This window comes from Cyanistes caeruleus, chromosome 13 (genome assembly GCF_971803275.1).
Source record: "Cyanistes caeruleus chromosome 13, bCyaCae1.hap1.1, whole genome shotgun sequence".
In the NCBI taxonomy this organism is placed as follows: Eukaryota; Metazoa; Chordata; class Aves; order Passeriformes; family Paridae; genus Cyanistes; species Cyanistes caeruleus.
The window spans coordinates 7,650,324-7,664,372 of record NC_141713.1 but is presented as its reverse complement, the minus strand read 5'-3'; the positions used below and the strand labels follow the sequence as shown (position 1 = coordinate 7,664,372).

General features: G+C 47.1%; 1 protein-coding gene across 1 annotated transcript in view; it reads right to left on the bottom strand.

Moving 5' to 3' along the window:
* ACAN (aggrecan) overlaps window positions 1-14,049 on the bottom strand; it is a 48,593-nt gene that overhangs the window by 21,620 nt on the left and 12,924 nt on the right. The window contains exons 3-7 of the mRNA XM_023933881.2: window positions 3,403-3,479; window positions 2,500-2,871; window positions 1,670-1,844; window positions 1,012-1,139; window positions 155-448 (exon numbers count right to left, since the gene is read on the bottom strand). Coding sequence (XP_023789649.2) covers window positions 155-448; window positions 1,012-1,139; window positions 1,670-1,844; window positions 2,500-2,871; window positions 3,403-3,472 — 1,039 coding nt within the window. The 5' untranslated portion in view covers window positions 3,473-3,479. The remainder of the gene's footprint in view (window positions 1-154; window positions 449-1,011; window positions 1,140-1,669; window positions 1,845-2,499; window positions 2,872-3,402; window positions 3,480-14,049) is intronic.

The window sequence follows — 14,049 nt, the reverse complement described above, 5'->3', positions numbered from 1 at the left end:
AGCAGAAGACTTAGTCCTTTGCCAAACCTGCTTTCTCCCCTCTCCTTTTTTCAATAAAACCCCAACAACAAAGAAGCCAGAGGCTGTCTCTGGCCAGGGAGCTCCTTTGCTGGCGTGCAGAGGCACTGGTTCCCCCCAGCCCCGAGGCACTCACCGCTGTAGCAGATGGCGTCGTAGCGGGAGTCGGGGTGCGGGTAGCCCGTCTGGTTGATGTACAGGTACACCGTCCTCACGCCCACCAGGTTGCCCCCGCAGTTGGGCCGCGCTCTGGAGATGGGGTAGCGGACGCTGCGGTCGGCCAGCCAGCCCGCGCTGCACATGTCCATGCCGTCCTTCCAGGCCAGGTACAGCTCTCCCGTGGTGGCCAAGCGCGCTCCCAAACTGCGGCATTTGTCAAAAGCTTCTTGGAAGGTGAACTTCTCCGGGGCGGTGGCATAGAAGACTTTGCCTGTAATCACACCGTCCATTAGCACAGGAATTACCTGTCGATTTTAATCCCAATTCCCTTTCTGTCCCCTTCCCACTCCTAAGAGTCTGGATAAAATGAAGGCTCCTGTGTATTATGTTGGACACCTTTTAAAGACCAGAAGAAAGTGAGTCTTACAGACCAAATGCAGATTTGAGCAAAGCACACCACACCAGCTGGAGCCACAGGGCAAGGGGGAGATAAAGGACAATTGCAGTTCTGTTGTGCTGAATATTTCAATGGATCCCTGTCATAAGCATGAATGATTGACACATCTGAATGTCACACACTCAGATAGCTGACCAGGCAGGATGGCGTGGACTCTGGTGGAGGTTAGACAGACTCCACCCTCTGTGATGCATTACTCATTTGACATTAAAATTGTCCAAGGTCTAATAAAAAGTCTGTAGAGAACATCTGGGCTGGCCAGGGTACGTGCTTTTCCAGCTTTAACCTGTCATTTCTCTATTTGCTCTCATCCAGTCTAGGCATGATCAGGGCTTTGGCTGCTTCTGCGTCTAGTAACAATAAAACCCCCAAATCACCTTGCATTTGCTCTGCATAGCAGTAAACATCATAGGTTTCATCTGGCTCACGGACACCGTAGGTCCTCACTCCTGGAAATTCATCCTTGTCGCCATAGCAGCGCTCCCGGGGCCAGTGGATGGGGTACCTGAGGCAGAGATTGTGGATAAGGAGTGGAGGACGGGGCCCTGGCAGCCACAGAAGGCTGGGAGGGAGCTGCAGAGCACTGCCCAGTGTGGTGATTTATGGATTTTCCCAGGTTATGGGGAAGGGAAAGGAGGATCTGCTGTCCTGCCCTCACTCTGACAGTCCTTGGATCACTGACCAAAGACATCAGGACAAGTTGCCTTCCCAGCGAGGGATGCACAGCTCAGTCTGGGTGAGCCAAATTTGTGCATCTTGGCACAGCACTGGTTTTGTTCAGGGAAGATGGAAGATCAGGATGAAGCCATTGTCCACTCAGTTGTCATCACCAGCCAAGAAGGACAGTGGTCACTCTGCTTTCCTGCTAGAGATTCCCCTCCAGCAGAGAATGGCTTGCAATCCACCACCCCCCTCTGCACAGCAGCAGTTACAACAGCTGCAGTTTAGCAACCATTTTCAGTTGGTGGCTTCACTACAGGAGTCCTTCCCTAACGATGCTGCTGTGGCTTTCCCTTCCCCTGCGTGGCTTCTCACCTGACAGTCTGGTCAGCCAGCCAGCCAGCATCACACTGCTCGTACCCATCCTCGTAGGCAGCCTGCAGCTGCTCGGGGGTAGCAATGACAGCACTGTTCTGGATACAGGCCTGCTTTGCCTTCTCAAAGTTCAGGGTGTACCTTGTGGAGATTGCTCTGTAGTGGAAAACAATGCCTGGAAAAGACAATGGGCATCACTCACAATCACCAGCCCCTTACCTTCCAGAGAAGGGACAAGAAAAAGGCAAAATTAAACCTCATCCTGTACAATCCTGCAGTGGAAGCTGTCTCCCTGTCTTATACAGAAAGCAAAAACCACAAAGAAGAGAAGGACTGTACAAAACTTTTCTTATTTTGTCCACCTATTACTAGGACAGGCTTTGCAATATGGCAATGGAAGTTTTCTTCCAGAACAGCCCAATTCTCCAGATGAGGGCATCACATCTCCTAAAATGTTTGGAAAAAATTAAAGGTCTGATAAGGGCCCCGTTCCAGCTTTACCCACTTGAGCAACAGCCCAGTGTATCCAGTACCACCTCCTGCCAAGGATGTGGTCTTGCTGTCTCTGTAACTCACCTTCTTCCAGAAGAGTCATTTTCTTGCCGTATTCTGCCATGAGTCATTTTACTGGTTTGTTTAGTCTGGTCCTAGCCTGCTGAAATAAATGCTTGTCCCATGGTTTCTCCACCCATCACCTTATCTGTGACCTGAGAGAAAGGGCTCATTCCTGTGAGGAGAACACTGCATTCTCTGCCTGTGTGTTTCTTCCTCCCTTCTGCCCAGGCCAAGGAGCAAGACACTGAGAGAAAAGAGCAAGGGCAGGATCTCACCTTTCACCAGGACCTCTATTGTGTCCTGCCTGTCCTCGATCCCGTACATCACTTCGCAGCGATAAATCCCAGTGTGGTTGGATCTCAGCGCCTTGATCTCCAGCGTGGCGTCGGTGGGGATGGCGGGGTAGTTGGGCAAGGAGATCACCTCCCTGTACTCGCTGTTGAGCCGGATCTTCCCACCCGTGGCCACCAGCAAGACAACTTCGGTGCCGTTGGAGAGCTTGCTCCATTTGATGCGGGGGGTCAGCATGACACTGGTGTCCTGCTCCTCTGGGATGTTGAAGTAACACGGGATGTTCAGGGAGCTTCCCAGGATAACACGCAGGGGAGACTGCTCAGGTATCTTGACTTCCAGGCCATCACTACTGTCTGCCAGTTCCCAAACAGAGCAATGGTTATGTCAGTAACACATGTAGTGCAAAGATGTCCCGTGTTTCCATATGATCCAGTGCCCGTATCTGCTGTGCACACCTGTACCCACATATTCAGACATAACCTTTTTGGTCTAGTCTAGAAAGGGAAGTTATGGCAATGATCATGGCTGCTTTTGAGATTTGGACCAGGGCTGGATATGGGAATGAAGGGAAGAAAAGGCTCTGCTGCAGCATAGCTCTGCTCATAACTGCTCACACTATGAGTTCACACCTGATAATGCTTCAAAAGGGAAATGCTGAAATTCTCTTAGTTTCCCCACAAATCTGCAGCTATCTCCCTGGCTTCCCAAGCACCAGAGCAGTGAGAGGCTGTGGCACAGCAGCCATCACAACAGAGGAGGAGCCTCGTGTGTGCACAGCGCAGATCTCGGTCACACTTATTTCTGCGGGCTGCCCATCCCTGGGGAGGGACCAGGGATGTGCAGCACATGGCTCAGCCCTGCTTTGCCATGCCCTGGACACGTACCTGAGAGCTCCACACAGTCGGCTGCGGTGATGACTTGCAAACACACAAACACTAATAGTAAAGTGGTCATAATTTACCTGCAAGAAACAACACAGGGAGAAAGGATTTGTGTACGTTCACAGGGAGCTGAGTGCTGTGGATGCTGATGTGGGGCAGTGCAAAGCTTTCAGCTGCCCCTAAAGCCTCCTACACTCCTCACACCAGCGAGGAAAGCCTGTCCTTGGGGAAGGATTCTGCCTCAAAGTGCCTCTTGCTTAGGGAAATAAGTGCATGAGACAAATAAGATGCTCTGCTATGTACAACAGTGTGAAGTGCTATTATACATCACTTAAAATATTGCTTTCCCACACTGTCTCTTGTGATTCAGTCTTACCTCACTGAATTGCAGCAGAAAGGGAATTTTACAACAGGTCTTCACATACCTTTTACATATTTACTCAAGAGGGATCATCACATCCACTAAGCCTTTGTCTCAGAACAGGAGCTGTCCTTCACTGGGCATCCCAAATCAAGCCAGCACTGGCTCTCAGGCCAGATGGTTGGAAGAATTTTGTACTCCTTAAAATGCTCTGAAGGGAAGTTTTCCCTCTGCATGATGGAAAAGTCAAATGTTGCAACTCTTTCGGCCAACATTCCTGCACTGAGAGCCAGTGAGATACTCAAGAGCAAATTGATCCAGAACTAATACAAGAAATCCACAGGGTACAGTTCTGGGCATCTTGAATCCACCCTAAAAATATCTTCTTGGGACCTCCAAATTAGTCAGAGCAACCTGCTTCTTCTGAAGGCTTCAGGAAAAGAAAGGATCATCCTGCTGACATTGAGTGACAGAAGCAATATAGGGAGGCCAGCTAATTTAATCCTAAATGGATTACCATCCAGTATAATATCATGTCATGTTAAATTGCCACAAAGACTCAAGTTGGTTTCAATATTTCAAATTAAAAACAGGTCCTCTGCCAACCCAGCACAGTTTGGCATCACATTTCAGCCCTGACTCAGAAGGAAGGACCACACCTACTGAATCACTGGTGTTTCCTTTGAGGTCTAAATATTGTCTGCTTCACTCCTGTGATCTAGAAAGATCCCAGATGACTTCAGCTGACAGGTAACATTCCAGGTATATGCCTATTGAACTTGTAAAAAACTGCATTACATATCCTCACTGGCACAAGAAAAGGTCAAAAATAAACCCCATCCTGTACAGCTCAGCATTAACCTTTCACTTATGAAAAAACTGACCTCGATGCACTCATTCATTTGAATCTGACACTCCACAAAACCATATCCTTAGTGAATAGAGACAGCTCTGCTGGCAGAAAATAGGAGAGAACAGGGATGGAACACATTGGCAGAGGAGTGTGGAGACTTCAGTTTGCAGCTATAGGGCTGAACAAGATCAAATGGAGGTATCCCATTTTCTGCTGTGCATGGGATTAAAATTTCAGGTAAGTGCTGACCTCAGGGAGAACTCTGGGAGCTGTTCATGCGTTTGGGTGTCTCTCTGGTGAGGGGTGATGTCTGCACAATGTATTACAAACCTCTCCTGCAGATGAGAGCTGCAGGGATGAGCAGAGTGGAGCTCACGGCCCCGCTGCAGAGGAGGTCAAAGAGTCTGACAGCCAGGACCCGTGGGAGGGGGCTGTGCCCACAGGATGGGCTGTGGGGGACAATGAAATGCTTTCTGCTCCTCAGAAAAGCAAGGGGAATTGGAAACATCATCTGTTTACTGCCAAACAGCCTGAAATCAGCTTGGCCAGGCAGCCATACCCTGGAGTCCTTGCAGAGCTGGCTGAGCGAGCTGCTGCCCCACTGATGTTCACTCCAAATCCCTGCTGGAGGCTGGGGCAGGTCCCAAGCACTGAAGCACTGGGTCCACAGTCAGCCAAGATACACAATGATGAGCCTCATAAATACTTGCTAGTTTGATTGACATAAATTCCAGGCAAAATAATGGAAGATCTGATACAGAGTCCAGTTCATTAAGCACTGAAGAATACTAATAATACTAATAATACTAATCTTAGTTAAGGCACTTGTGTATAAAACAGGTGCTTCCAGCCTTTTATTATTTAGCATGATTCGAAGCTTGTTTGATAAAGCTGCCTGCATGGCTGCAGCACAATGTAATTAGATTTTGATAAGGTTTGAATTTTTCAGGGTTCTGTGATATGAAGATGTGTAATGTCAGCAGTACATCCATTAAAATGGCTTAGGTCCAGGCTGGTGGGTTCCTAACGGGATCCATCTGAGGGACCTTGAGAGAAATATTTCTAATGGGCATCTACTGGGGGTGGCATTAGATCCAATGGGTTTCCATATAGACTTTTTAATTTTAAAATTAAAATTTTAATAGAATCAAATATAAAATAGTATTTTAATAGAATCAAATATAAAATTGCACAAGAGATGCATGGCTGGCAATGGGATGTTGAGTCCTAGAAAGAAGTCACTCAGGAGAGCTACTGCTATTATCCAACAGTAAACCAAACAAGAATTCCTCTCTGTGCCTTAGATGTGAATAATGGGAATACTTTGCACACCTCTGGGCTGTCATGAAGATATCAGAAAAAGGTGGTGAAGAAATATCCACTAGCAAGGTTTTGAGGGCTGGACAGAATGCTGTATGGGGGAAGACTAGAAAGTAGGAAGTTTGAACCTAATTATTGTAACAAATAAAAGAAGAAAAACAGAGAAATTGACAATTGTGCACAAATACTGTTTCAAGCAGAGGCTGCTGGTGCTAAAGGGCTCTTTAATCTAGAAGAAATTCATGACCAGAACTAATAGCTGGGAGACATATGCTGAATAAACTCAAATGGGAAACAAAGCCCACGTCCTGCACAGTGGGTGATGGATCACTGAAACTGGTACCAAAGGAAGTGATGGAGTTTCTGTCAAGGTGGATCCTGCAGGGCAGAAAGGATTTGGGTAGAGGACACTCTCCTAACCACTAGTAAAATATTAAATAAAATATCTTGCTTCTTCAGACTGCTTAGATGAGGTACCTTTCCACTGACTTGCATTTTGCCAGAATACAGGTAAGTTGAATAGCCCTGAGTATCATGAGATAAACTCTGCCAAGAGAGCCTGGCAGCTTTAGACCTGGCTTACCTACTAAAGAATAGAAATATCCTAGGGCAAGGAGTCAGAGATGTTTAGATATAACAATTGACTGCTGAAAAGACTTACAGGGTCTGTGGCTGCAGCAAACTGGTCTGTTCTGAGTTGATATTTCTGTGTACATTGGCAGTGGATAAGAGGAAGGCAGGTTCATCTGCCCATCAGGTAGACATCACAGAATAGATTGCCCTAAACAGAAGAAATTTCCTTTGTCCCAAAAGCTAAGACAAACTCCTGTACTCTCAGACTTATGCAAGCTTTATGCTGATCTTCCACAAGGAAAAACAGCCTCATATGACAACAGCTGGGACCAGTGGTATCTTTGCAGCTTGGTTTAGCTATGGAGGAAAAAAACAACCTCCTCCTGTCCCACAGAAGCCCAGAGGAAATGGACTTTCCTTGTGAGCAGTGGTTAACAAATCAGAATAACAATGTTTTGGGTGTTTTCCGCGAAAGTGTTGAGTCCCTGCCAGTAAGAAACCCAACCTACTCCTCAGGGTGCTGTTTGCAATGTTGATCTTCATTTTTCATTCCCCTGCAGCATGCCAAGGAGATCCAACCCTGAGTCTGCAGGCAGCTCTGGTTGGGATTCACTGTGCTGGGAATGCCTTTGATTAATGTCCCGTTGTTACAGCAGTGGTTCCATGCTGCAATGCCTCTGCTCCGTGGTGTCTCTAGTGGGATGTCCAGGCACATCCTGATGAGTAAACAGCTGCTTGAAGAAGCAGTTCTGGAGGCAAGTGAGTAAAGAGGGAGGTCTGTGTGAGCAGACGTGGATAGCACGGATGGTGGGGACCTTGTGGTTCCCTGAGACCTGGGAACTGGAGAGGTTGTTCCTGTAATTGTAAAGCAACATCTAAAAAGACTGACTGTCGGGGCAGAGGAGGGTGGCTAGCTCAAGTGTGGATGCTGCCTCTTACAGGGCTGTAGGTTCAGGCTGAATGGGCTGTGCCCAAGGTGCAGGAAGGTGCAGTTCAGTGCGGGGAGTATCAGTGTGTGCTCACTGAGATGGGATCTGGCACAGAGGAAAAGTGCTCAAGGATAAATGGCTGAGCTACAAGACTGAGTAAAGGCATGGAAAGGCTGGAGCAGGCTAAGCAGTGGCAGGAGCATCCCCTGCTCGGGATCTTACTGGTTGTCCCCCAGCTGTAGCTGAATGGCTGAGAAGTGGGCCTTGGAAACACTGGGAATACAGTCAATGCCCCTACCATATGTGTCATAAATAACAGGACTCTGGTCATAACCTCCTTTGATTACTTTGAAAATCATTGAGGCATTCTGGCTACTAGAAAAAGGGGATCTCCTACACCCACAGCAGCTACCAGATCACTGCTGGAAAACTCCAGTTCAGTTGCAAGGTCTTTCTCTTCTGGCAGAAGTCACCCTTAAGAGAAGTTCTGCACACACTTCAGTGGAGCTGAAAAGAGGAATTTGTCCAGACTCTAGTGGGGAGCACTGTGAGGGGTAATTCTTCAGCACAGAGCCTTCCAGACAGGCAGCAATGATCACACTGTGCTTTCTGTCAGGTCCGTGCTACAAAAACACCTCCCATCCCTGCAGATTACTCTCCTGCAAAACTCCATTTGCACTTTCTGAGAGAGCAGCTGGAGCAGGCAGATTTTGTGGTGAGAAGAGAGGAGGAGGCAGGATGAGTTACACAGGGTCACGGCTGTGCCTCTGCATCAGGATGACTGTCCCTGTGTGGGGTACCCAGCAGCCTGGAGCAACAAGAACCCAACCAAACTGCCACAGAAATTCCGGCCATCCTACCATCTCTGCCCAAGACAGAAACAAGGACCTCTCCAATTCAGCCTGGGCCAGGAAGAATTCAGGAAAAAACTTTTGCCTTTCTGAAAAGGACAGGGTTGGGAATTGCTGGTATGCTCAGGAGCTCCCCACCCCGGAGAACAACTGTCCCTTTCACTGAAGTTTATTGCTGCTCTGTTTTACTCCTAAGACTGTGCTTCTGTATCAGTTTGTGTGCAGTGTCCTAAATTGGCTGCATATAAATATGTTATTTGAGAATCTAGGTGTGTGTGGAAGGAAGTGTGTACCTATGTGCAGACAGGTTTAATCCCTTGCTCCTCCAACCACATCCCCAGCTTCTCAAAGGGCAGAAGAATGTACAGGGAGCAAGAAAAGGAAAAGTCAGTACAGCAGAAGTTCAACGAAGTACCTACACGGTCAGACTGTACAGTGGAAAATAGCCAGATGGCTTGTTTACAGCACAGCCAAAGATGTTTGTTTGCTGGAAAGAATTTTCTGTTCTAGTCTATTTTAACTGAGTCCCATCTGCAGTTTTTCCTGTCGCCTTTGCTTGCTCCAGACCATGTTAATCACCCTTGCTGCAATTGTTGTCCTTTTTTTTATTTTTATTTTAATAGAGGCAGATGGGTTGTTTTAAGCTTCCTTCTTTCTCAGTTTTGGAAAACCTTTAGTACACCTACATTTCGCTTCTGGCAGCTAATAAAATGTCAGTCATTACTAGAAGATATGCCTGAACATAAAGACATGTCCAAAGACAATATTTCCTCTAAAATTATGGATATAAAGAGGCTCTTGAGCAAGAGTTAAGTTCAGCTCTGTTTATTTAGCCTTGGTTTCTCTTTCTTCAGCTGGTTTTCCATCCCCAGTTTATTCCCCATCAAGGAATAGACCTCATTTTCTCTAGGACATGTGGTCTTCTCCATCCAGCCTTATCTCAGCATTATTATTTTCAGGCACCAGCACTCGAGACCAGGGGTTTGATGAGATCTGAGGAGATCCCATCACCCAGCAGGGGCATCAGGAGAGCACATCCTATGTCCTTGCAGGCTTTGGTTTTCCCTCTCCTCTGTGAGCCTACAGGCTGTTCCTCTGTGATCTCCACAAACAAACACTTTATTGTCCCTCTGTGTTCTCACCCTCTGTGCTGGACTCAGGGTTTTTTCAGTTAAAACCCTCAGCCAGGTCCAGGAAATGGGAGGGAAGGAAGGGGGGTGGGTGAAGTGAGTGAGCTGGGAAAACCCAGTTTTATTTCTTCTTCTTCATCTTCTTCTTCTTCTCTTTTTAAATAAGGCAAAATGTTGGAAGAGAAACATGGCAACAAATGCACTCCTGTAATTTTTCATGTTTTTTCAGCTGTAAAGAAAATAAGAGAAATATTCCATTCTGTCTGGCTTCCTAACCATTCTGTAAGGTCTTTATGTGCAGAGCAGCTTGGATGCTGCTCCTGCCTGCTCAGTTTCTGAAACCATCCCTGCAACAATAAAGATGTTTGGTTTTATTTTCCCTGTCAGAAGGAGACATGGCAGCAACTGCTCAGATGTTTTGTCATTGAGGGATCCAGTCCTGACAGCCCTGCAGCACTGTCTGCCTGGATTGCTCCAGGGGATGGCAAACGGGTGGCACCGAGGCACTTTAAGGGCACAAACCTGAGAATGTTTATTGAAGATTAGGGATAATGTGAGGTTTCATCTCAAGCCTCAGCTGGCTCCTGTCCTCAAGCACCCCTTGCCACTGCAGGTGTGGACGTGGTCAGACACAGCTCTGTTGATGCACCCTGGTGATGGTACCAGGGTGCCTCTCTGTCCTCTGACACAGACACCCAAAATTGGTGCTATGCTCTACCCTTTTGAGTGTCTTTATGGCTTCTCTTCCAATAAAACAGCTGCAGTCTGTCATAGTCTGAATGTTTATCTGATTATATTGCTCACACACTGCAGGAAAAGCCAAAATGCTCATGGTTGTAGGCTCATGCTTTCAATGAGCAAGATGCCAGAGGAAATCTTAACAAAAGCTAAAGAGTCCTGTGCTAGGTCCAGTTAGTGATCCAAGCTCAGACAGATGGGCTGGAACAAAACTCCTACTGAACACAAAGGTTTCCCAAGCATTTATCCCTCTTCTGATATCTGCCACAGAACAGCTCTCATCTTCCCCTGATTTACACTGGTTTTAGATTATATCTCCATTGATTTCAGCTACAAGTTAAACACACAGGCTCGAGGACAGCAGAAGCCCATACCACCAGCCATTCCAAAACTACCCCTCTTGCAGGAAATCCAGAACCGTCTGCCACTAGCAACACCCACCATGGTAATTTTTCTATCTTTCAAGGACAGAGAAGTTGCAAAATACCCACTATGGCAAGCAGATGACAGCTGGAGCCTTCCAGGCAAGGTGTGGGATCAGCACCAAGCCCTGGGCTGCCATGGCTCCCAGGGTCTGCTTGATATGGAAAGCCAGAGCTACCCTCAAACAGGCACTGGAGCCTCTGAATTCAAGGGAACAATGAGCCTTTGAGACTGGTTGAAACTCAAAATCCTCTCTAGTCCAAGAGGAGGAACTGAAACTTCTAAAGAGCAGTTAATCTCCTTATAAAATAGGTGTCTCAGCTGAGAACCTTTAAATGGGGGTTCAGTCTTTTCTGTCAGCTACCAAGGGAGCCTGGAGCACTGTTAGACATCAATTTTTAGAAATTGGTGGGTGATTATGCACTTCATAAAGTCTCCTTATACCCTCCACACATTTTTTTCTGGAGCTGCTGTCAGCCTTAAACTCCCCCAGACATGAGAAGCAACACAAGAGAAACCAGATCCTCCCCAGATGTGGGATGTGAAGATGGCAGCTTGGGCCATGATCCAAGGAAGTCAGTAACAAGTCCTTCAACTGACAACTTTCTCCATCCAAATGCACTGGCTCGCTATCAATTCCATGAAAACCACAAAACCACAGAAATGACAAACTACCACACTCTTGTTTCTGGGCACCTAGGATCCAAGCTACCAAAGTATGGAGGAGGAGAAAGAAAAGATTGAGGGACCTGGCAAATCCTCTGTGGGAGCTTGTGTGGGACAGGTAAAGCTCATCTGAGTGGCAGCATCCACTTGGCCCCACCACAAGATGTCCTGTTGCTCTGCTGGAGTGTGTGGATGATGCACAGGCTAATCTGGAGATTTTCCCTGGTGCAGAATTTGACTTCTCACTTGTTGCAGAAGAAGGCTGAAACCTCATTTGTGCAAAGATGTAGCCTTAACAATGAGAAATCCTCATCCCCCTCTGGCTGCAGAAGAAGATGTGAACGTGACTGCAGAACAGTAAATCTCTGCAGCGTTTCTATGCTGGCAGAAGATTCCAAAAATCCATGGAATGGTTTGGCTTGGAACAGACCTTAAAGAGTTCATGGACAGCCCTTCTGCTCTGACCCAGCTCAGCCCTTCAGAAGGCTTTTCAGAAAGTAATAAAGTGCTTGAAACCATGTTTTATTAGAGAGTCTGTAGGCATGGAGACCTAAATCTTCACAGACTCTGCTCATTGCTGCCCAGATCTGGTAATTTTTAATGCTCTGCTGCCCAAAATCACCTAATCACCTAAAATGAAAGCTCCTAAGAAATACCATGTGGATGTTCACCTAACAGGGCACTGGGTGGCACTGGAAGAAACATTGTAAAGCTGGTTCCTGCCACCTTCACAATGATTTTTCCAGGTAGACAGAAAACAGCATGCTAGCTTGGGATAACAACAACCTCAGGAGACTCCAGGTGAGAGCCTCAGGAGCTTGTGTATGTCTGGAGGGTCTCTCTACACACTGGATCACACTAATGACATGTTGTGACCACATGGCCACATTGCATTCACGTCCCTTCATGGCAATGGGCACCTCTCACAAGGTACAAAACTGCAGCAGCCTCTTGCTAAGGACACTTTCTACTGATGTTCTGCTCACATCAGACTCCACCATGACCTCTGGTGAGGCTGTCCATGCTGGGAATACACACAGCTGGTGATATTAAACCCCCTCATAGTGTCACATCTTGGACACAGAAGAGAGGTGAGCAACCATATGCTATCTGGGCCTTGCCTTGCTGAGTACAGTGTGTTACTGGTGCTTAGCAGCAGTAAAAGCAACCTTTCATCCAACTTTGAGGAAGAGCTTCCAGCTTCATCACAGTCTCAGTATCTGCCTCTTTTTGCTCCCCATTTTCTCTTTCCAAAGTTGGCACCTGAAAGTTTTCTCTGCATTAATTCCAGACATTGTGTAAACACTGTGCTTAGATTTACTTAAATGAGGCTGTTTCAGCCCCAGTTTTCCTCCCAAGTAGATTTCCTGTCTCATAAATTCAAGACATGAACAGTTTAGTTTTTATAGGAAGGTGGAATCTCAAACTGATCCTCCCTTTGGGATGACCTGGAAGACAAAAGGGCAAATGGCATGGGACAGGGCCTGGGGTTTTCTGGTTACTGGCTGGCAGAGGGGAGCCATCCTGCCATGTGCTGTTCAGGACATAGTGCCAGTGCTCCAAGAGACTGTTACTATTTGCCATAAATAGCCTGCAGCTTTTGAAATATACCAATTTCTTGGCATATCTTTTTTTCCTTCATAACTCCAGAAGATGGGAACAATCTTTTCTTACTGAGCAGATCACTGGCATTTTCATTGGAGAAGCAAAGGATTACTGTTTTCTCCTGTATCCAGATCCTCAAAGTATTTGTGAGTCCTTAGAAAGGCACATGCATATTAAATGTTCACACACTCTCTTTGAGCAGGATAAGCAGAGGAAGTCCTAGGAGTAAAAGATCTTTTCCTCTCAGCCTCTACTCACTGGGACTTCAGACAATTTCTCTGGCAGCAACATGAACCCCCAACCACAATGCAAGAGTGAGTTTTGCCACTGCTGCTGAAGGATCTGACAGACTCTGGTGTCAAAAGAAGGGTCTTTACCAGAGCATTGGGGTGGGTTTTCACCAAAGTGGTCTGTTGTCTGGGAATGATATGATCACTCTCACTTCTGAAGGCATTGGGCTCACTTTGCCTTCCATCTTATGGAGGGGGCACACAGTGTAAAGAGACCACAAGCTTCACATTCAGACTATAAATGAGGGTTTTGCTGCCTTGGCTGTGTTGAACAAGACTCTCCTACTTCTCCATTTCCTCTGCCAGCAAACCTCTGACAACTAAATTGAGCACAAAACAGCCATGCCAGCTTGTATTTCTGTAGGAGGTTGAATGGTACAGGAAGGATTAAGGAAGAGAAGCGGCTTTTCACTCCCATCTCTGGTTCTAGGAAAACTTAATCAATGGCTGGGCATTGCACCCCCTGAAACTGCCTCATGCATGACAGCAGGAGAATGGTTTGCTGTCTCCTCTCATTTCCTCCTTGACCAGCTCTCCCAGACCACTTTGTCCCCCTCTTGACAGCTTTAGCAGTGGTGAAAGATTTCGTGGCCCATGGACAAAGCGCTGCCTCTTGGTCCCGTCCAGGGATGGAGCCAAGCAGCCGGAGGGTGCGGAGCAGGGGCCGTGCCCGAGGCTGCTGTCTGGCTGTACAAACCAGGGCCTTTCCTGGAAGTGTGTGGATGGCTTAAGGCCCTGTTAAAACCTCACCAGATAATCTCTTCTTTCATGTTTTCCCTTTACATTCATCCCCAGTCACTTGCCCAGCCACTGCCATCTCATGGCACCTGGTAGTCACAGAATCACAGAGTGGTTTGGGCTTGATGGGGTGTTAAAGATCGTCCAGTTCCAGCCCCTCTGCTGTGGACAGG